The 24,087-nt window shown below is 42.1% G+C and overlaps 1 protein-coding gene across 1 annotated transcript; it reads left to right on the top strand.

The window, feature by feature from the left end:
* The first annotated feature begins 1,958 nt into the window (after nucleotides 1–1,958).
* On the top strand, nucleotides 1,959–17,999 carry LOC139550373 (carbonic anhydrase 4-like). Its single transcript, XM_071361237.1, has 8 exons — nucleotides 1,959–2,027; nucleotides 2,125–2,151; nucleotides 2,869–3,039; nucleotides 5,787–5,935; nucleotides 6,557–6,652; nucleotides 6,766–6,844; nucleotides 7,007–7,170; nucleotides 17,443–17,999. Exons 1-8 carry the CDS (start codon nucleotides 1,961–1,963, stop codon nucleotides 17,647–17,649), a joined length of 960 nt encoding a protein of 319 aa, XP_071217338.1. The 5' UTR covers nucleotides 1,959–1,960; the 3' UTR covers nucleotides 17,650–17,999.
* The last annotated feature ends 6,088 nt before the right edge of the window (nucleotides 18,000–24,087 follow it).

The raw sequence follows: 24,087 nt of genomic DNA, 5'->3' as shown, positions 1-24,087 counted from the left end.
AAACTTTTTTTTTATCAGATTTTTTCTATCAACTTTGAAATGCAAGAGAAAGGCCACAATGTATTATTTAAGTTTAGGCACATTTTGGATTTTGGCCACTAGATGGCAGTAGTGTATGTGCAAAGTTTTAGACTGATCCAATGAACCATTGAATTTCGGCCTAAATGTGCCTAATTGGTTATTTAATACATTTTTAAGTTCATAACTGTGCACTCTCCTCAAACAATAGCATGGTATTATTTCACTGTAATATCTACTGTAAATTGGACAGTGTAGTTAGATTAACTATAATTTAAGCTTTCTGCCCATATCAGATATTTCTATGTCCTGGGAAATTTTCTAGTTTCTTACAACCTCATGCTAATCACATAAGCTCACGTTAGCTCAACCGTCCCATGGAGAGAATTGTAAAAGTTTCTAGCAATGATTGTATCTAAGGAAGGAAATATATCTATTCCCAAATATTTAAAGTAGAAATGGAGTCCTCCATGGTCTTAAGAGGCAGTAGGGCAGATTTGGTTGGATTTATTTTATAACTTGAGATGGAACTGAATTTGAATATGATATTTAAAGCGTTTGGGCGGAATTGAGATACATTGTCTAGATAAAGTAAGATATCATCGCTGTATAATGAGATGACGTGATCTGCAGAATTGAGAGATATTAGTGTAATCTCTTTCGATTGTCAAATTTGCCTAGGCCAGGGGTTCCATAGACAATAAAAAAACAGTGGTGAGATGGGATGACCTTTCCTTCTACTTCTAGTTATTTGGAACAGAACAGAGCAGGTATTGCCTGTTATTACTATGGCTGAGGGATTGGCATACAGTATTGTAATCATATCAATGAAATTGGAGCCAAGTCTCATACTGTACGTTCCAAAACTGACCAAAGATGTGACCATTCTAATCCATCAAAAGCTTTTTCTGCGTTGAGAGAGAGAACTGCCCAAGGAGCTTTGGTTTCTGATGAAGCATGTAAGATATGTAATAGACAACAGAGGTTATCGGGGATAATAGTTTTTTACAAACCCGCTTTGGTCGGATGTACCAATTTGGGTAAGTGAGTTTTGAGACGGGACGGCATGATTTGAGAAAATAGTTTAATATCTGTGTCTATCAAAGATAAAGGGGATAGTGAGAGCACTTGTTGGCCTCCTTACCTTTTTTTATGAAAGCGAAATTAGTGCTGTATATACATCCATTTCAAATGAACCTTTGTGAACAGCTGTGTTAATCATTTCAAGTAACAGTGGACCTAATTGGTTCCAAAATTTTAAATAGACCTCAGGAGGAATATCATCCCAACCAGGTGATTTGCCTTTATTCATGTTATCCAATGCCCTTTTGAGTTCAAGGTGAGAGATTCAGGCTCCCAGCAAGCCGTTGAAATGTGGATGTTTATCTACCTTACTTGAATGCAACGACTGTATGTCACTCTGGATAACATGTCTGCTAAATTACCAAGATGTAAATGTAAAAATATACACTTGCAAAGTGTTAATACCCAGTGTAAGCACACTGGGTATTATACTAATGAGCTTCGCTACTAAACAAGACTAAATTTGGTCACTCTGGACCAAATCTGAACCAATCATAGACGTCCATGTTTCACAAGTTTAGAAAGCACAGTACAGCACAGTACAGTACAGTAGAGCATAGTAAAGTATAGTGGAGTACGGTAGATTCCGAACATGTGAAACGTAGATGTCTACGTTTAGGTCAAATCAAGGCCGGTTCGGACCGGGACAGATCTGAACCAATGAATAACATCTATGTTTGTGGACGTTGTGACGTTGAAATCAAGGCCGGTCCATACCGGACCAAAAATCTGCATCTGTTAAAATCAAAGCCAGGGCGGACTGACCAAATTTCAACAACTTTTTAACGTCCGTGGACGTCCAGCGTCAGTCGCTGCTCAGTGGGCTCTCCATTCATAATTGCCTTCATCTCGCTTTCAGATGAATCGTCTTGTGGTTATCATTGCGACTATCCTTGTCCCCACTGGATACAGTGCTGCAGAAGTTTGTAAGCGATTATTTTATTATTTTACTGGCCTGTGACTGTCTTCTGCTATACATTTTGTGACTCTTTGCATAACTTTTCCCCTTTTCAATTTGAACAGTGTGGTGTTACCATGATCCTAGTTGTAGTAAGTATTGATTTTAACCCCATGGTTACAGTGTACACTGAGTATACCAAACATTAGGAACACCTTCTTAATATTGAGTTGCACCCCCTTTTTGCCATCAGGACAGCCTCAATTCATCGTGGCATGGACTCTACAAGGTGTCGAAAGCATTCCACAGGGATGCTGGCCCATGTTGACTCAGTTGTGTCAAGTTGGCTGGATGTCCTTTGGGTGGTGGATCATTCTTGATACATATGGAAAACTGTTGAGCATGAAAAACAAAGCAGCATTGCAGTTCTTGACACAAGCCGGTGCGCTTGTCACGTACTACCATACCGTTTGAAGGCACTTTAATCTTTTGTCTTGCCGATTCACCCGCTGAATGACACACATACACAATCTCATTTGTGACAAGGCATAATAAACCTTCTTTAACCTGTCTCTTCCCCCCATCTACACTGATTGAAGTGAATTTAACAAGTGCTATCAATAAGCTTTCACCTGGATTCACCTGGTCAGTCTTTGTCATGGAAAGAGCAGGTGTTAATGTTTTGTATACTCAGTGTAATTTTTATTCACAAATTGTACATTAAGCATTTGCTTTGAAGTGATTGTGATGGCAGTGGATAATAGACTATAGTTTTATGTATTAGCATATTATTTATGTATTCGCATATTATATGACACTTATAAAACGATGGTATATTGAAACCATTGTATGATTGATTCCATGTTAAGATGACACTACTTGGCCCACCATTGCCACTGAACATTGCAACGGATCCCATCAGTCTCCCATCAACATCATCTCCGCATCGGCAGTTCGCGACGCAAACCTGACTGAATTCAACTTCACCAAATACGGAGACAACTCTACAATGAAGAATATCAAGAACACTGGCGAAACTGGTGAGGAGATTGGATGGATGCCTTGCCTTCTCAATCCATCAGTGGTGGAAAAAGTACCCAATTTTCATAGTTGAGTAAAAGTAAAGATACCTTAAAAGAAAATGACACAAGTAAAAAGTGAAAGTCACCCAGTAAAATACTACTTGAGTAAAAGTCTAAAAGTATTTTGTTTTAAATGTACTGAAGTATCAAATGTAAAAGTATAAATCATTTAAAATGTCTTACATTAAGAAAACCAGACAACACGATTTTATTTTTTACGGATTGCCAGGGAAATTCATAAACAAAATATTTGTGTTTAGTGAGTCTGCCAGATCAGAGGCAGTAGGGATGACCAGGGATGTTCTCTTGATAAGTGCGTGAATTAGACAATTAAATGTAACGAGTACTTTTGGGTGTCAGGGAAAATGTAAGGAGTAAAAGTACATTCTTATCATTAGGAATGTAGTGGAGTAAAAGTAAAGAAAATATATAAATAGTAAAGTTAAATACAGACTTTACAGACCCAAAAAACAGACCCCAAAAAACGACTTAAATAAAAATACTTTCAAGTATTGCTTATTAAGTACTTTACACCACTGCAATCCATACACACAAAGTCCCACTTGAGGATAATGTACAGTACCAGTCAAAAGTTTGGACACACCTACTCATTCAAGGGTTTTTCTTTATTTTTACTATTTTCTATATTGTAGAATAATAGTGAAGACATCAAAACTATGAAATAACACATATGGAATAATGTTCTAACCGAAAAAGTGATAATCAAATCAAAATATAATTTGTTTTAGATTCTTCACAGAAGCCACCCTTTGACTTGATGACAGCTTTGCACACTTTTGACATTATCTCAACCAGCTTCATGAAGTAGTCACCTGGAATGCTTTTCCAACAGTCTTGAAGGAGTTCCCACATATGCTGAGCACTTGTTGGCTGCTTTCCTTCACTCTGCAGTCCAACTCATCCCAAACCATCTCAATTGGGTTGGGGTGATTGTGAAGGCCAGGTCATCTGATGCAGCACTCCATCACTCTACTTCTTGGACAAATAGCCCTTACACAGCCTGGAGGTGTGTTATGGGTCATTGTCCTGTTGAAATACAAATGATAGTCCCACTAAGCGCAAACCAGATGGGATGGCATATCGCTGCAGAATGCCGTGGTAGCCGTGCTGGTTAAGTGTGCCTTAAATCACAGACAGTGTCAACAGCAAAGCACCCCCACACCATAACACCTCCTCCTCCATGCTTCATGGTGGGAACCACACATGAAGAGATCATCTGTTCACCTATTCTGCGTCTCACAAAGACACGGCGGTTGGAACCAAAAATCTCAAATTTGGACTCACCAGACCAAAGGACAGATTTCCACCTTTCCATTGCTCGTGTTTCTTGGCCCAAGCAAGTCTCTTCTTATTATTGGTGTCCTTTAGTAGTGGTATCTTTGCTGCAATTCGACCATAAAGGCCTGATTCACATAGTCTCCTCTGAACAATTGATGTTGAGATGTGTCTGTTACTTGAACTCTGTGAAGCATTTTGAGTCTGGTAACTCTAATGAATTTATCCTCTGCAGCAGAGGTAACTCTGGGTCTTCCTTTCCTGTGGCGGTCCTCGTGAGAGCGAGTTTCATAATAGAGCTTGATGGTTTGTCCGACTGCACTTGGAAGAACATTTTTAAATTCTTGAAATTTTCCAGATTGACTGACCTTCATGTTGTAAGGCTCTTCTACTTCGTCCTCCTCATCAGACGAGGAGAGGCGAGAAGGATCAGATGACCAAAATGCAGCGTGGTAATTTGACATTATATTTAATTAAAGAAAAGACGAAAAAACACGGAAACACTTTAACCCACTACAAAACAACAAACGAAGTAGACAGACCTTGACTTACGAACTTACATACAACGAAGAACGCACGAACAAGTACAGACTACAAATAAATGAACGAACGAACGATACAGTCCCGTATGGTGCAATAACGACACAGACACAGGAGACAACCACCCACAACAAACAATGTGAAACCACCTACCTTAATATGGTTCTCAATCAGAGGAGATGAAAACCACCTGCCTCTAATTGAGAACCATATCAGGTCACCCATTAACCAACATAGAAACACATAACATAGAATGCCCACCCACACTCACGCCCTAACCGGCTAACACATACAAAAACAACAGAAAACAGGTCAGGAACGTGACACATGTCTTAAAGTAATGATGGACTGACATTTCTCTTTACTTATTTGAGCTGTTCTTGCAACAATATGGACTTCATATTTTACCAAATATGGCTATCTTTTGTATTGCACCCCTACCCTGTCACAACCCAACCGATTGGCTCAAACGCATTAAGAAGGAAATAATGTCCACAAATTAACTTTTAAGAAGGCACACCTGTTCATTGACATACATTCCAGGTGACAACCTCATGAAGCTGGTTGAGAGAATGCCAAGAGTGTGCAAAGATGTCATCAAGGCAAAGGGTGGCTACTTCGAAGAATCTCAAATATGAAATGTATTTTGATTTGTTTATCCCTTCTTTGGTTACTACATGATTGTGTTATTTCATAGTTTTCATGTCTCACTATAATCCAACAATGTAGAAAATAGTTCAAATAAAATAAAAACTGGAATGAGTAAGTGTGTTCAATCTTTTGACATGTACTGTATGTACCAAACCAGGAACCTTAATGTTCAAAATGTAACCAATTCCTCTGTTTTGTTCCTCCTCTCTTTCTTTCAGTCAAAGTGGAGCTGAGGAGTGGAGTCCAGGTTACAGGTGGGGCACTGTCTGAGGCCTATGACAGCCTGCAGTTTCACCTCCACTGGGGGAACGGTACCTCAGTACCTGGGTCGGAGCACACAGTGGATGGAACACGCTACCCCATGGAGGTATGGGAGGTTCAACACAACATTGTGCATTCTGATTCTCTACCCTTCTCCAGAAGTGTCCCCTCATCTACCCCCCCCCCCCTTCAAGGATTTGTGCAAGCATGGCTGGAGGGAGTTTCCACCATATTGCAAGCACTAATCCATTACTTTTAAATGCATGTGTGGAAGTGTATTAGTACACTTTGGGAGAAGGGTTAAGAATCTGAATGTAGCCCATGTCACATGGGGTGTCACTTCTCATACTGATGCACATATAACACACTGCAATGGATCAATGTCAAGGTCTTCATTTAGCCTTAGTCCAGTCTGAATTATTTCCCCTCCAGCCAAACTGCATCCCTGCCACTTGGTTTACTAGAAAGCTGACAGATGGGGAGACGTAACCTCTCTCAAATTCATAAATGGTGCAATAATCCGACTGTTGTACTGAGCTCATGAGGCATTTATAAGTTCTATTCCTCAAGAATCATTGGGCATATATGTCATTAATTTAAATGACCCTTGAACAGCTGTACATATGGCAGATTGTAGTCCACCTTTTTAAATGTATCATTACAACATTTGAATTTTCCAATGGATTTAGATAACTTTTTACATCAACTGTTATGCTTCCCCTTTCAGTTGCACATAGTAAATGCAAAGTCTTCGCACAACGGTAACACGACCACGGCCGTTACAGACAGCACGGGACTTGCTGCTCTTGGATTCTTCATAGAGGTGAGTGGATGCTTTAACCTTCCTAGAAATTGCATCCATTTTTCCACAGTAGATTAGCATTTAAATGTTTTATTGCTGTTTTTTTATGACTAAAGTCTTTGTTCTTCAAACAGGCCATGCCGGGTAATGCAACTGGTTCCCCAGCAGCATGGAATACTCTGACATCATACTTGGCCACCATCACACTAAAAGGTGAGAGGAGAGATTTGACTGGTTCTGATCTGATCAAGATATACTTTCTCAAAATAAAGTTTGGAAAGATTTTTTCTCTTTGAATTCAAAATGAGTAATTTTACTGTTCAATTTCAGTAGCATATGATTTTATTTATGTTTTTTCTTTCTCTCTTCGTTAAGATGATATTGTAAACATTACTCATGCTATTTCATTGGATGAGCTCCTGGAAGGGGTAGACCGTACCAAATACTACCGTTACCTTGGCTCCCTGACCACTCCAAATTGCAATGAGGCTGTGGTTTGGACCGTGTTTAAGGACCCTATCAAAGTCAGCCAGGACTTGGTGAGTTTGTACAACAATTGTACCATAAACTGAACACCGTGGACTATAATCCCATATCGGTAACACTTTAAAATAAGGTTCCATTTGTAAAGAGTTTATAAAGGGGTTATAATTACATTATTAACAATTATTGAATAATTTGTAAATGCATTATAAACCAATAAAAATTTAGCGAATTGGTTAAAATAGTTTAATAACTGGTCAGTGTTTGCAAAATATTGAGCCAGTATTTACATCCAGTTATTAACCATTAATAAATGCACTTAGAAAATGCTTATAAGATTAACCCTTATGTGTTATCATAAAACCTAATTTTCAATAATTGCAGTTGAACAGTGATTGTCTCACTTTAGGGTGTGATGCATAGGTGCTCTGTCCAAGGAACATTAGAGGTTGCTTTTAATGATGTGTCTTGACGCCAAGGTTCCCTCGGGTACTGCTGCCCAGAAGAAATATCAGCACGTACAGAGAAGCACGAGATTGAACTTCACTCAACTTTCTAGAGTTTTCCCCTTTAGTTAACACTATCAACGTTTCCCTTTACTGTGGGAATTGTGATAGAATCAACGCAATATTAGCCACTTTCAATGCAACATACCGAAACATAACGAACTATGGAAGACTTAGTATGGAAAATAAACTATGCAATTTTTTGTTGTTGTAGGCAGAAGGCATCGGAGTAGAATTCTATTGCATTGACAGGCACTACTCAGGCCCATACTCTAGTCTACACAGTCTGGTGCGCCATAACCAACCAAAGCTGCAGTAGGCCTACATGAAAATAGACCAATGCCATATATGGATCTGTGCCATTTACTTTGAACGGGACTGTTTTTACAGCATGAGCGGTTGTGAGTCGATGTGCTTGTTTTGAGATCAAAGTGAGAGCAACATGTAGCAACCTGTGCACATTTGTTAATATCCTTTGTTTGATAGTGAGTTATTAGCCCATTTATAGATAGTTTGTAGTCAGCAATGGGGGAGTGATTGCTTCTTAAAAGAGCACACGTCTGCATTTCTAGACATCTTTGAAAAGAGTCAGGTGAAGAGCATTTTCTTTGCATTAATAAAATGGCAGTATTATATTTTGAGACAGGCTTGAATAAGCTAAGTAGCCAATAGGCAAAGGGTATGGGAATAATGATGCATTTTATTTTGTAAAGTGGTTTCTTACATCAAACAACACAACAACATTTTCAGTCACCTCCTTGTCTGAAAGACAAGTGAATAAACAGGTTAATGTCAAGCCCTACATTGAACACCACATATTGGCGGCTACTGTAGGCTGAATGATAGAACAGCTATTTCCATGTTAAAATGTTATGGGATGCATTTTCTCCATTGCTTTTCATGGTAGGCCACTCTGGTAAGACTATATTATGATAAAATAGCCACAGTAGCCTATTTGACCACTGTTAAAACTAACTTAAAGTGTGTACAGCCTCAGTGTGCACAGTAAAGTTGCTCTGAATTTTCACAACAATGTTAAAGTTTTTGCTCAGCAGACCAGAAATTTGCTCAGTGATTAAATTGTTTTGAGGGAGCGTGGCTTGATGCACCTTTGAATCCCTGAAGCCCTTCCCAAATTTACATCCAGGACATTATTCAATCATTACTCTTAACATATTACCCCTTTCCAGATTATATCAACGCACTTACCACTTCTCTGTGATAGTCCAAGTATGGTGAATGCTCTGGTGTGAAATGGTAACAGTAATACCTTTTGGTTGGTGAAACAGTGGAGGAAGTATCTTCTCACAATTTTGAATTTGTCCATACACAAACATTGGCAGTGGAATGGCCCGTACTGAAGAGCTCAGTGACTTTCAACGTGGCACCGTCATAGGATGCCACCTTTCAAACAAGCCAGTCTGTCAAATTTCTGCCCTGCTAGAGCTTTCCCGATACACTGTAAGTGCTGTTATTGTGAAGTGGAAATGTATAGGAGCAACAACGGCTCAGCCGCAAAATGGTAGGCCACACAAGCTCACAGAATGTGTCCACTGAGTGCTGAAGCCTGTCCTTGGTTGCAACACTCACTACCGAGTTCCAAACTGTCTTTAGAAGCAACATCAGCACAATAACTGTTTGTCGATGAGCTTCATAAAATGGGTTTCCATGGCCGAGTAGCCGCACACAAGTCTAAGATCACTATGCGTAATGCTAAGAGTCAGATGGAATGGTGTAAAGCTCACCGCCATTGGATTCTGGAGCAGTGGAAACACATTCTCTGTACTGATGAATATTTAATATTTAACTAGGCAAGTCAGTTAAGAACAAATTCTTATTTGCAATGACAGCCTACTGGGGAACATTGGGTTAACTGCCTTGTTCAGGGGTAGAACAACATATTTTTACCTTGTCAGCTCAGGGATTCGATCCAGCAACCTTTCGGTTACTAGCCCAACGCTCTAACCACTAGGCTACCTGCTGCCCCAAAATGAATCACGCATCACCCTCTGGCAGTCCAACGGACATACCTGCCCGAATGCATACTGTTAACCGTACAATTTGTTGGAGGAGGAATAACGGTCTGGTGCTGTTTTTCATGGTTCGGGCTAGGCCCCTTAGTTCCAGTGAAGGGAAATCTTAACGCTACAGCATACAATGACATTCTAGATGTTTCTGTGCTTCCAACTTTGTGGCAACAGTTTGGTGAAGGTTCTTTCCTGTTTCAGCATGACAATGCACGCGTGCACAAATGAGATCCATACTGAAATGGTTTGTCGGGATCGCCATGGATGAACTTGACTAGCCTGTACAGAGCCCTGACCTCAACTCCATCGAACACCTTTGGGATGAATTGGAACACCGACTGCGAGGCAGGCCTAATCGCCCAACATCAGTGCCCGACCTCACTAATGCTCTTGTGGCTGAATGGAAGCAAATCCCTGCAGCAATGTTCCAACATCTAGTGGAAAACCTTCCCAGAAGAGTGGAGGCTGTTATAGCAGTAAAGGGGGGGACCAACTCCATATTAATGCCCATGATTTTGTAATGAGATGTTCAACAAGCAAGTGTCCACATACTTTAGTCCATGTAGTGTATGTTATCCACTACTTGCTAATAATAATAATAATAATACTAGCTAGTTTGCTGCTCTCCTTTTCTTTTTCAAGTGTTCTACTCCACTAGCCAGCACCTCACCTCAACAGGTGTGCATTCTTTCGTCTCCAGATTAACATTACTTACTAACATAAATAGCTAGCTACCACAGATTAAAGGGATTAGCTTGTTATCACACTTTTGCTAAAATACTAGCTAGCTAGCCAGATAGTAAGTTAGTCTTAAAATATTAACCACTAGTAGCTACCTAGCTAGAGACAGGACCTGAGTTCAAAGGTTAGATAACTAGCTAGCTAGCGTGCTATTCCAAAAAAGCTAGCTAAACAAATTGCTTCTGTCATGTCAATGATAACTAATTAGCTGGTAGCTAACGTTTGCTAGCTAGCTAGCCATGAAGCCATGAAGTCGAAGGAATTGTCTGTAGAGCTCAGAGACAGGATTGTGTCGAGGCACAGATCTGGGGAAGAGTACCAAGAAATGTCTGCAGCATTGAAGGTCCTCAAGATTCTTAAATGGAAGAAGTTTGGAACCACCAAGACTCTTCCTAGAGCTGGCCTGAGCAATCGGGAGAGAAGGGCTTTGGTCAGGGTGGTGACCAAGAAACCGATGGTCATTCTGACAGAGCTCCTGAGTTCCTCTGTGGAGATGGGAGAACCTTCCAGAAGGACAACCATCTCTGCAGCATTCCACCAATCAGGCCTTTATGGTGGAGTGGCCAGGCGGAAGCCACTCCTCAGTAAAAGGCACATGACAGCCCGCTTGGAGTTTGCCAAAAGGCACCTAAAGGACTCTAAGACAATGAGAAAAAAAGATTCTCTGTTTAGAAAAGAGCTTCTGGATATCAGGACAGCGATCACTCTCCTCGGATTAAACAAAGATTTTTTCAGCAACAATAACAAGCAGGACTCACACGATATTCTCCAAACACCCCGCAGAGCAGACATCTCAATTATTCGCATAAGGAAGCGACGCAGAGGAAGTAGAGCCGGATGCCTCGTCCGGATCTGCAGAAGGCGAGCAGGAAAGCTGCCGTTACCGCCAATAGTACTCGCCAACATACAACCATTGGACAATAAACTAGATGAGGTACGATCATGAATATCCTACTAACGGGACATCAAAAACTGTAGTATCCTATGTTTCACGGAATCGTAGCTGAATGACGACATGGATATTCAGCTAGCGGGATACACGCTGCACCGGCAAGATAGAACAGCACACTCCGGTAAGACGAGGGGGGCGGTCTGTGCATATTTGTAAACAACAGCTGGTGCACGAAATCTAAGGAAGTCTCTAGATTTTGCTCGCCTGAAGTAGAGTATATTGTGATAAATTGCAGGCCACACTACTTGCCTAGAGAGTTCTCAGCTATACTTTTTGTGGCTGTTTATTTACCACCACAATCAGATGCGGGCACTAAGACCGCACTCAGTCAGCTGTATCAAGAAATAAGCAAACAGGAAACCACTCACCCAGAGGCGGCGCTCCTAGTGGCCAGAGACTTTAATGCAGGGAAACTTAAATCAGTTCTACCAAATCTCTATCAACATGTTAAATGTGCAACCAGAGGAAAAAAAATTCTAGATCACCTGTACTCCACACACAGAGACGCCTACAAAGCTCTCCCTCGCGCTCCATTTGGTAAATCCGACCACAACTCTATCCTCCTGATTCCTGCTTACAAGCAAAAATGAAAGCAAGAAGCACCAGTGAATCGGTCTACAAAATAATGGTCAGATGAAGCAGATGCTAAACTACAGGACTGTTTTGCTGTCACAGACTGGAAAATGTTCCGGGATTCTTCTGATGACATTGAGGAATATACCACATCAGTCACTGGCTTTATCAATAAGTGCATTGAGGACGTCGTCCCCAGAGTGACTGTACGTACATACCCCAACCAGAAGCCATGGATTACAGGCAACATTCGTACTGAGCTAAAGGGTAGAGCTGCCGCTTTCAAGGTATGGGACTCTAACCCAGAAGCTTACAAGAAATCCCGCTATGCCCTGCGACGAACCATCAAACAGGAAAAGGGTCAATACAGGGCTAAGATTGAATCATACTACACCGGCTCCGACGCTCGTCGGCTGTGGCAGGGCTTGCTAACTATTACAGACTACAAAGGTAAGCACAGCCGCGAGCTGCCCAGTGACACGAGCCTACCAGACGAGCTAAATCACTTCTATGCTCGCTTCGAGGCAAGCAACACTGACGCATGCATGAGAGCATCAGCTGTTCCGGACGACTGTGTGATAACGCTCTCCGTAGCCGACGTGAGTAAGACGTTTCAACAGGTCAACATACACAAGGCTGCGGGGCCAGATGGATTACCAGGATGTGTGCTCCGGGCATGTGCTGACCAACTGGCAGGTGTCTTCACTGACATTTTCAACATGTCCCTGATTGAGTCTGTAACATCAACATGCTTCAAGCAGACCACCATAGTCCCTGTGCCCAAGAACTCAAAGGCAACCTGCCTAAATGACTACAGACCTGTAGCACTCACATATGTAGCCATGAAGTGCTTTGAAAGGCTGGTCATGGCTCACATCAACACCATTATCCCAGAAACCCTAGACCCACTCCAATTTGCATACCGCCCAAACAGATCCACAGATGATGCAATCTCTATTGCACTCCACACTGCCCTTTCCCACCTGGACAAAAGGAACACCTATGTGAGAATGCTATTCATTGACTACAGCTCAGCGTTCAACACCATAGTACCCTCAAAGCTCATCACTAAGCTAAGGAACCTGGGACTAAACTCCTCCCTCTGCAACTGGATCCTGGACTTCCTGACGGGTCACCACCAGGTGGTGAGGTTAGGTAGCAACACATCTGCCACACTGATCCTCAACACTGGAGCTCCCCAGGGGTGCGTGCTCAGTCCCCTCCTGTACTCCCTGTTCACCCACAACTGCATGGCCAGGCACGAGTCCAACACCATCATTAAGTTTGCTGATGACACAACAGTGGTAGGCCTGATCACCGACAACGATGAAACAGCCTATAGGGAGGAGGTCAGAGACCTGGCCGGGTGGTGCCAGAATAACAACCTATCCCTCAACGTAACCAAGACTAAGGAGATGATTTTGGACTACAGGAAAAGGAGCATCGAGCATGTGCCTGACCGGTATCCTGACCGGTTGCATCACTGCCTTGTACGGCAATTGGGCCTCTGACTGCAAGGCACTTCAGAGGGTAGTGCGTACGGCCCAATACATCACTGGGGCAAAGCTGCACCAGGCGGTGTCAGAGGAAGGCCCTAGAAATTCCCAAAGACCCCAGCCACCCCAGTCATAGACTGTTCTCTCTACTTCCGCATGGCAAGCAGTACCGGAGTGCCAAGTCTAGGACAAAAAGGCTTCTCAACAGTTTCTACCCGACAAGCCAAAAGACTTCTGAACAGGTAACCAATGGTTACCTGGACTATTTACATTGTGTGCCCCCCCCAACCCCTCTTTTACGCTGCTGCTACTCTCTGTTTATCTTATATGCATAGTCACTTTAACCATACATCCATGTACATACTACCTCAATTGGCCCGACCAACCAGTGCTCCCGCACATTGGCTAACTGGGCTTTCTGCATTGTGTACCACCTCCCGCCAACCCCTCCTTTTACGCTACTGCTACTCTCTGTTCATCATAGTCACTTTAACCATACCTACATGTACATACCACCTCAATAAGCCTGACTAACCTGTGCCTGTATATAGCCTTGCTACTCTTATTTTCAAATGTATTTTTACTGTTGTTTTATTTCTTTACTTACCTACACACACACACACATACCTTTTTTCCCCCGCACTATTGGTTAGAGCCTGTAAGTAAGCATTTCACTGTAAGGTCTACACCTGTTGTATTCGGCGCACGTGACAAATAAACTTTGATTTGTTTTGATGAAACCAAGATTGAACTCTTTGGCCTGAATGCCAAGCGTCACATCTGGAGCAAACCTGGCACCGTCCCTACAGTGAAGCATGGTGGTGGCAGCATCATGGTGTGGGGAGGGACTGGGAGACTAGCATAACTTTCAGCGGCAGGGACTGGGAGACTAGCCAGGATCAAGGGAAAGATGAACGGAGCAAAGTACAGAGAGATTCTTGATGATAACCTGCTCCAGAGCTCTCAGGACCTCAGGCTGAGGCGAAAGTTTACCTTCCAACAGGACAACGACCCTAAGTATACAGCCAAGACAATGGGACAAGTCTCTGAATGTCCTTGAGTGGCCCAGCCAGAGCCCGGACTTGAACCTGATCTAACATCTCTGGAGAGACCTGAAAATAGCTGTGCAGCAACATTCCCCATCCAACCTGACTGAGCTTGAGAAGATCTGCAGAAAGAAGAGGAGAAATCCCCAAATACAGGTGTACCAAGCTTGTAGCGTCATACCCAAGAAGACTCGAGGCTGTAATCCCTGCCAAAGTTGCTTCAACAAAGTCCTGAGTAAAGGGTCTTAATACAGAAAACAAAATGTATACTATATGTTTTTAATTTACATTCTTAGAACATTCTGTGAAAATTACAAATGCTTTCTTGTGGTTCGTATGGAAAGTTTTCTTAACGTTCTCTGAACAATTTGAGAACATGACTTTAAATAGAACCATGAAGAAACCTCTAGGAATCATTATGCTGAAGTGTTGAAATTCTCACAGAAGAAAGTTGCTTCTTAACGTTCTCTGAATTACTTGGAACATTCCTAATGTCAAACCAGTTGTAGAAAGCTCCTAGAACATGACCAAAATTGAAATGACATATAACCATGTTTGAACTTTTAGGAAACATTCTGTTAAAGTAATGAAATACCAAGAAACTAAAGGTTCCTTAAATGTGCTGAGAATGTTCCACATGCACTATTCCCAGAAAGTTGTGGATAGTTTGTATGTAAAATAATCATAGGACAACCACACTCTTGCCAAGATCTAAGAAACATATGGTTATCAGAACGTTATGCCCTAGCTGGGTTGTAAAGGATTACACAGTAAGGGAGAAGATGTAATATCCACTGGGGTAGTACAACAAAAGATCATTCATATGTAATGTACTAACTAGCTCTGCAAAAACTCATGAACATACCGTTTAAGTCGAAAGTTTACATACACCTTAGACAAATAAATTTAGCTCAGTTTTTTCACAATTCCTGACATCTAATCCGAGTAAAAATTCCCTGTTTTAGGTCAGTTAGGATCACCACTTTATGTTAAGAATGTGAAATAATATTAGAGAGAATGATTTATTTCAGCTTCTATTTCTTTCATCACATTCCCAGTGGGTCAAATAGTAATTGGTAGCCTTGCCTTTAAATTGTTTAACTTGAGTCAAATGTTTCTGGTAGCCTTCCACAAGCTTCCCACAATAAATTGGGTGAATTTTGGCCCATTCCTCCTGACAGAGCTGGTGTAACGGAGCCATGCTTGTAGGCCTCCTTGCTCGCACATGCTTTTTCAGTTCTGCCCACAAATGTTCTATAGGATTGAGGTCAGGGCTTTGTGATGGCCACTCAAATACTTTGAGTTTGTTGTTCTTAAGCCATTATATCGATACTTTTGTACCGGTTTCCTCCAGCATCTTTACAAGGTCCTTTTCTGTTGTTCTGGGATTGATTTTCCCTTTTCGCGTTCATGAAGTACGTTCATCTCTAGGAGACAGAACGCTTCTCCTTTCTGAGCAGTTTGACGGCTGCGTGGTCCCATGGTGTTTATACTTGCGTACTATTGTTTGTACAGATGAACGTGGTACCTTCAGGAGTTTGGAAATTTCTCCCAAGGATGAACCAGACTTGTGGAGGTCTACAATTTTTGTCTGAGGTCTTGGATGATTTCTTTTGATTTTCCCATGATGTCAAGTAAATAGGCATTTTGTTTGAAGGTAGGCCTTGAAATACGTCCACAGCTACACCTTCAATTGACTCAAATGATGTCAATTAGCCTATCAGAAGCTTCTAAAGACATGACATAATTTTCAGGAATTTTCCAAGCTGTATAAAAGCACAGTCAACTTAGTGTATGTAAACTTCTGAGCAACTGGAATTGTGATACAGTGAATTATAAGTGAAATAATCTGTTTGTAAACAATTGTTGGAAAAAATACGTGTGTCATGCACAAAGTAGATGTCATAACCGACTTGCCAAAACTATAATTAGTTAAAACTTCTTAGGGCTCGGCCTCTTTTTTCTCCTCTTCCTGTCTGCATGACGTGCCCAAGTAAACTGCATGTAGCTCAGGCCCTGAAGCCAGGATATGCATATAATTTGTACCATTGGAAACAAAACACTTTGAAATTTGTAGAAATGTTAAAATAATGTAAGAGAATATAATACAGGAGATATGGTAGGAGAAAATCCAAAGAAAAACCAACCAGACTTTTTTTTGTTGAGAGATCATCCTCTTAGATGAAGACAGGACACACCTGCTATAATCGGTTTCCTATTGAACATTCTTTTTTATGTAAGAAATTATAGTTTGATTACATTTTAGGGTATCTGAGGAGAAAATAGAGACGTATTTTGACTTGTTGAAACAAAGTTATAGGGGTAGATTTTCGGAGTGGATTACTCAAATCGATGGCAACAACTAAACTGACTTTTTGGGATATAAAGAAGGATTTTATCTAAAAAAACACACTACATGTTATAGCTGGGACACTTTGGATGACAAATTAGAGGAAGATTTTCAAAAAGTAAGTGAATATTTAATCGTTATTTGTGAATTTCTGAAACCTGTGCCGGTGGAAAAATATTTTAATGTGGGGCGCCATCCTCAAACAATCGCATGGCATGTGTCCGCTGTAATAGATATTGTAAATCGGACAGTGCAGTTAGACGCTAGCGGGACTCCTATCCCCAAGTTTAAGAAGACATTTGTGGAGTGGTTGAAAAACGAGTTTTAATGACTCCAACCTAAGTGTATGTAAACTTCCGACTTCAACTGTACACACATTTCAGGAATTTGTCTGGTTTTAATCTAAATTTTAACCAAAATGTAATTACATACCTCAAAGTTTTTTTGGGGGTGATTCATTTATTTACTTGGAGAGCAATTTGCCTCAAAGTTTAGTTGATTTCACGTTACTTGGCATCTCAAATAAAACTAGATGTTGAACTGACGTCTGTGCCCAGTGGGTAAAGCCATTGGGCCAGCCTGATGTCACACTTATCTCTAGGATCCAATCTGCAATTAATTAACCTTCTCCCCTCAGATTGATCTCTTCAGCACTACATTGCACATTGGCCACAACTCCACCTCTGCCTTGATGACCAACGTCTTCAGGAACATCCAGCCTGTCAACGGCCGGATGGTGAAGACCCAGAGCAGCCCAACCACAGCCCCGCCAGTGTCAGGAGCCTCCACAATGTGCTCCTCACTGGCCCTCATGGCGCTGGCCTGGATGCTGCTGAGGGTTTAGTGATGGCTATTAATGCCTTACCTGAAGTGCACTTCCATGTCTCCATTAACCCCAAAGCTAAATACTGTACATTGATTACCACATGGGTCATTTTGACCCCATGGAGAAACTATTGGAAAAAACAACAATCATAGCAAAATAGAAACTTATTTCGTATCAAAACATCATTATTTAGACATGTAATTAATATTATAATATACAGCCAAACTAATATACAGTGCCTTCGGAAGGTGTTCAGAAATCCTAGACTTGTTCCTCATTTTGTTACATTACAGCCTTATTCTAAAATTGATTACATTGTTTTTTTCCCTCATCAATCTACACATAATACCCCATAATGACATAGCAAAAATAGGTTTTTAGAAATGTTTGCTAATATATTACAAATAAAAAACGGAAATATCACATTTACATAAGTATTCAGACCCTTTACTCCATACTTTGTTGAATGACCTTTGGCAGCGATAACAGAATTGACACTACAAGCTTGACACACTGTATTTGGGGAGTTGCTTCAATTCTTCTCTGCAGATCTTCTGAAGCACTGTCAGTTTGGATGGGAAGCGTTGCTGCCCAGCGATTTTCAGATCTCTCCAGAGATGTTTGATCGTGTTCACGTCCGGGCTTGCTGTGCCACTAAAGGACATTCAGATACTTGTCTCAAAGCCACTCCTGCGTTGTCTTGGCGGTGTGCTTAGGGTTGTGGTCCTGTTGGAAGGTGAACCTTCAGTCCCAGTCGAAGGTCCTGAGCGCTCTGGAGGAGGTTTTCATCAAGAATCTCTCTGTACTTTGCTCCGTTCATAGTTCCCTTGATACTGACTAGTCTCCCAGTCCCTGCCGCTGAAAAACATCCCCACACCATGATGCTGCCACCACCATGCTTCACCGTAGGGATGGTGCCAGGTTTCCTCCAGACGTGACGCTTGGTATTCAGGCCAAAGAGTTCAATCTTGGTTTCATTTGACCAGAGAATCTTGTTTCTCGTGGTCTGAGAGTCTTTAGGTGCCTTTTGGCAAACTCCAAGCGAGCTGTCATGTGCCTTTTACTGAGGAGTGGCTTCCGTCTGGCCACTCTACCATAAAAGCCTGATTGGGGGAGTGCTGCAGAGATGGTTGTCCTTCTGGAAGTTTCTCCCATTTCCAAAGAGGAACTCTAGTGCTCTGTCAGAGTGACCATCGGGTTCTGAATAGTTTCTGAAAGCCCTAAGTGGCTCCATCTTTGCAGGTTATCTGTTTATCTGGTCAAAATCACTGATACAGTTCCCCCTCACACCCTATGATGATATGTATAACTTAATGGTACATATCCAGAGAAACCTGAATTCAAATGAAGACTTATTTGCCCTAGAATGATTACTTTTCAGAGTAATACACATCAATACAGAATACACATCAACACAGCTCTCTTTGTAGATTCAGAGTGTTTCTGTGTTCTGTATTGCAGTTATATCTAGTAGGTATACCACTAGCAGACTTTGTATACAATTAGAAGATTGTTATATGTACAAAAATGAGTTTGTTTTGGTTTTGTACACAGTCTTACGACATGTGGTGTTGAAAAGTAGAATCTTAGGTGATTACATGGGGAGCTATATCTGTGCAGATGATCTGTCTTACTGTTAAAAATCACTGATAAAGGTCCCCCCTGGATAACGTGTAATTACAGTATGTATACAGAAAAACCTTTATTCAAATAAAGTTCCTATTTATGAAATTACTATATGCAGAATTGAGTGTTTTGGGCTGGGGTCAATATCACCTCAAAAAAGAATAATTTTTTAAAAGTCCATATTGATAAAGAAACACTAAACAATTATTTAGATTTTTTAAGAACAGGTTTATTGACAAAGTAATGAAAAATAGGAAGAAGCTTGAGGTTTAAAGGGATGAGCACATGGTGTCTGCCATAGCATGACAAGCCAATTGATGAACATGGATAAACAAAATGGGTTTTATCAATTATTTGAGTCATTGCAGCTTTCCCAGTTGTCATGAATAGTCGTCTTATGACAACATCACTGTAGAAGCCTTAGGGCGGGGGAAGATTTGGGCTCCCGAGTGGTGCAGCGCTCTAAGGAACTGCATCTGAGTGCTAGATGCTAGGCATCACTACAGACCCTGGTTTGATTCCAGGCTGTATCACAACCGGCCATTATAGGGAGTCCCATAGGGCGGCGCACAATTGGCCCAGGTTAGGTTTTGGCCAGGGTAGGCCGTCATTGTAAATAAGAATTTGTTCGTCACTGACTTGCCTAGTTAAATAAATGTGACAAAAAAGACTTCAGTGCTATACCTGAATGCTTGTCTCAATTTTCCTATAATTAATTTGCCACATTTGCACTATTGCCTCCATGAATTATTGTAACTGAGAGTCGGGAAGCAAGAACAGGGAGTGAGTGTGTTAATAAATAAACAAAACAATAAACACAAAACACAAACAACGAAACTCGAAACACTCTCCTGCCTCAGCCAGCTCGTCGGGCTTTCATGCCTTAACCGGATCGCCAGGCTCCCCTGCCTCAGCCGGTCTAATAGGTTCCCACGCTCCAGCCGGTTACCGCGCCTCAGCCAGCATTACAGGTTCCCGCGCTTCAGAAGGTGTGATCGGTCCGCTCCTGATCCCTGGGTTTGTCCCATCGGCTGGAGCTACAAGTCGGGGAGGGGGTACTGTCACGTATACTCCCTCTCTGGCCTCTAGGTCATCAGGCTGCTGATTATCCCGCACACGTGTCACCATCGTCTCGCGCACCAGCGCCTCATGACACTCACCTGGACTCCATCACCTCCTTGATTATCTTCCCTACATCTGTCACTCCCCTTGGTTCTTTCCTCAGGTGTTATTGACTCTGTTTCATGTCGGTGCGTTGTTTGTGTTTCGTGTTTGTTTATTGTTTAGTTTATTTATTTAAACACACACTCCCTGTACTTGCTTCCCGACTCTCACCGCACTTGTTACAATTATGTATACTCAGTACTGCTACGTTCATTACCAAGTAAGAGGTGGGAATTTAACAGTTGTGAAGTCTTAAATACCAGTTGGTTGCTTTCCCGTGCTTTGAACTCATTGAGGAATGCAGATTGGCTAATGGCCAACAAACTGCGTTACACTTAAACAAAAATTGGAGCTGCTGGTAAACAATTATAGAGTAAAAAAAACATTGATAAAATGCTTTAAATAAATAATGTTTTGTTGTTACCTTTAATTGCAGAAAATGTTGTTATTGAGGTAATTTCTTTAGTAAGTGATGTCAAAGGTCAGCATGTGTGAGGAGTCGGTTGTGATAAATTCTAACTCCCACTTGGTTAAAAACGCAGCATAAGTGAGGTACTGTTATCAATCAATCAATCAATCAATCAAATGTATTTATAAAGCCATTCTTACATCAGATGATGTCACTAAGTGCTGTACAGAAACTCAGCCTATAACCCCAAACAGCAAGCAATGCAAATCAAATCAAATCAAATCAAATTTTATTAGTCACATACACATGGTTAGCAGATGTTAATGCGAGTGTAGCGAAATGCTTGTGCTTCTAGTTCCGACAATGCAGTAATAACCAACAAGTAATCTAACCTAACAATTCCACAACTACTACCTTATACACACACACAAGTGTAAAGGGATGAAGAATATGTACATAAAGATATATGAATGAGTGGTGGTACAGAACGGCATGGCAAGATGCAGTAGATGGTATAGAGTACGGTATATACATATGAGATGAGTACTGTAGGGTATGTAAACATAAAGTGGCATAGTTTAAAGTGGCTAGTGGTACATGTATTACATAAAGATGGCAAGATGCAGTAGATGATATAGAGTACAGTATATACATATGAGATGGGTAATGTAGGGTATGTAAACATTATATTAAGTGGCATTGTTTAAAGTGGCTAGTGGTACATTTTTACATAATTTCCATCAATTCCCATTTTTAAAGTGGCTGGAGTTGAGTCAGTATGTTGGCAGCGGCCGCTAAATGTTAGTGGTGGCTGTTTAACAGTCTGATGGCCTTGAGATAGAAGCTGTTTTTCAGTCTCTCGGTCCCTGCTTTGATGCACCTGTACTGACCTCGCCTTCTGGATGATAGCGGGGTGAACAGGCAGTGGCTTGGGTGGTTGTTGTCCTTGATGATCTTTATGGCCTTCCTGTGACATCGGGTGGTGTAGGTGTCCTGGAGGGCAGGTAGTTTGCCCCCGGTGATGCGTTCTGCAGACCTCACTACCCTCTGGAGAGCCTTACGGTTGTGGGCGGAGCAGTTGCCGTACCAGGCGGTGATACAGCCCGACAGGATGCTCTCGATTGTGCATCTGTAGAAGTTTGTGAGTGCTTTTGGTGACAAGCCGAATTTCTTCAGCCTCCTGAGGTTGAAGAGGCGCTGCTGCGCCTTCTTCACAACGCTGTCTGTGTGGGTGGACCAATTCAGTTTGTCCGTGATGTGTACACCGAGGAACTTAAAACTTTCCACCTTCTCCACTACTGACCCGTCGATGTGGATAGGGGGGTGCTCCCTCTGCTGTTTCCTGAAGTCCACAATCATCTCCTTTGTTTTGTTGACGTTGAGTGTGAGGTTATTTTCCTGACACCACACTCCGAGGGCCCTCACCTCCTCCCTGTAGGCCGTCTCGTCGTTGTTGGTAATCAAGCTTACCACTGTAGTGTCATCCGCAAACTTGATGATTGAGTTGGAGGCGTGCATGGCCACGCAGTCGTGGGTGAACAGGGAGTACAGGAGAGGGCTCAGAACGCACCCTTGTGGGGCCCCAGTGTTGAGGATCAGCGGGGTGGAGATGTTGTTACCTACTCTCACCACCTGGGGGCGGCCCGTCAGGAAGTCCAGGACCCAGTTGCACAGGGCGGGGTCGAGACCCAGGGTCTCGAGCTTGATGACGAGTTTGGAGGGTACTATGGTGTTAAATGCTGAGCTGTAATCGATGAACAGCATTCTCACATGGGTATTCCTCTTGTCCAGATGGGTTAGGGCAGTGTGCAGTGTGGTTGCGATTGCGTCGTCTGTGGACCTATTGGGTCGGTAAGCAAATTGGAGTGGGTCTAGGGTGTCCGGTAGGGTGGAGGTGATATGGTCCTTGACTAGTCTCTCAAAGCACTTCATGATGACGGAAGTGAGTGCTACGGGGCGGTAGTTGTTTAGCTCAGTTACCTTAGCTTTCTTGGGAACAGGAACAATGGTGGCCCTCTTGAAGCATGTGGGAACAGCAGACTGGGATAAGGATTGATTGAATATGTCCGTAAACACACCAGCCAGCTGGTCTGCGCATGCTCTGAGGACGCGGCTGGGAATGCCGTCTGGGCCTGCAGCCTTGCGAGGGTTAACACGTTTAAATGTTTTACTCACCTCGGCTGCAGTGAAGGAGAGCCCGCAGGTTTTGGTAGGGGGCCGTGTCAGTGGCACTGTATTGTCCTCAAAGCGGGCAAAAAAGTTGTTTAGCCTGTCTGGGAGCAAGACATCCTGGTCCGCGACGGGGCTGGTTTTCTTTTTGTAATCCGTGATTGACTGTAGACCCTGCCACATACCTCTTGTGTCTGAGCTGTTGAATTGCGACTCGATTTTGTCTCTGTACTGGGACTTAGGTGTAGAAGAGGAATGTGATCCCTCTGAACAGAGTTGATTAGTGATTCACATTTAAGTGGTGAGAATCTTACAACTGCCGATGTAAAGACAGAAAGCTCAAATCAACCCTACTCTTCAGCCCGAGCGTCCAGTGTGCGCTCCGAAAGCAAAATGGTCTGAATTTGCAAACTGACAATTTTTCTCTGAATGGAAACACCATAATATTAATCAAATTAATTAAGCCAAATTGTGTGAAATGACTAGCTAGTTAGCGTGGAGCCCAGTTTCATAATATGACCATATTTTCCAGCTGCTTGCCGTTGCGAAAAAACAGGCCTTATTTTAGTGCATTTTTCACCCTGCCAGCTCCTATTCATTCTATTGAGCACCGTGGCACCAACTGGCCTTCCGAACGTTCTATTCCCATCTTATTGTTCAACGTCACAATGCCTGCTTTGCTATTGTTGGCAATGAGACCTGCTCACGTTGTTTTATAGTTCAAATGTATACAACAAAATGTAAACAACAAAAATAATATTGGAACTCTGCGGTCTTCCCATTGTTTCCTATGGGCTCGCGCTAGTGTTCCAGTTTAGTCAACGTTCTAAAGCCATTTTTCAGCCTTGGGTGAATTTTGACTCGTTCTATTGTCCAGCCTATAGATAGCCAGAGCGAATTTAAGAAAGCACCCGAATGTCCATTGAGAAAGCACAACAACTATACCATTTAGCTAAACTAAGAATGACAAGAATAATCAAATCAATAAACGTTGGGTCGTTAGATAGCTCATAGTTAATACACTGGCAAGTTTGATGTATAACGACTAACGTTAGGTAGCTAGCTAACATACCGGTACATACTGCTGT

Source organism: Salvelinus alpinus, chromosome 23, assembly GCF_045679555.1.
Source record: "Salvelinus alpinus chromosome 23, SLU_Salpinus.1, whole genome shotgun sequence".
NCBI classification, from domain to species: domain Eukaryota; kingdom Metazoa; phylum Chordata; class Actinopteri; order Salmoniformes; family Salmonidae; genus Salvelinus; species Salvelinus alpinus.
The sequence above is the reverse complement of the archived record's forward strand: the minus strand, read 5'-3'. Positions and strand labels throughout refer to the sequence as shown.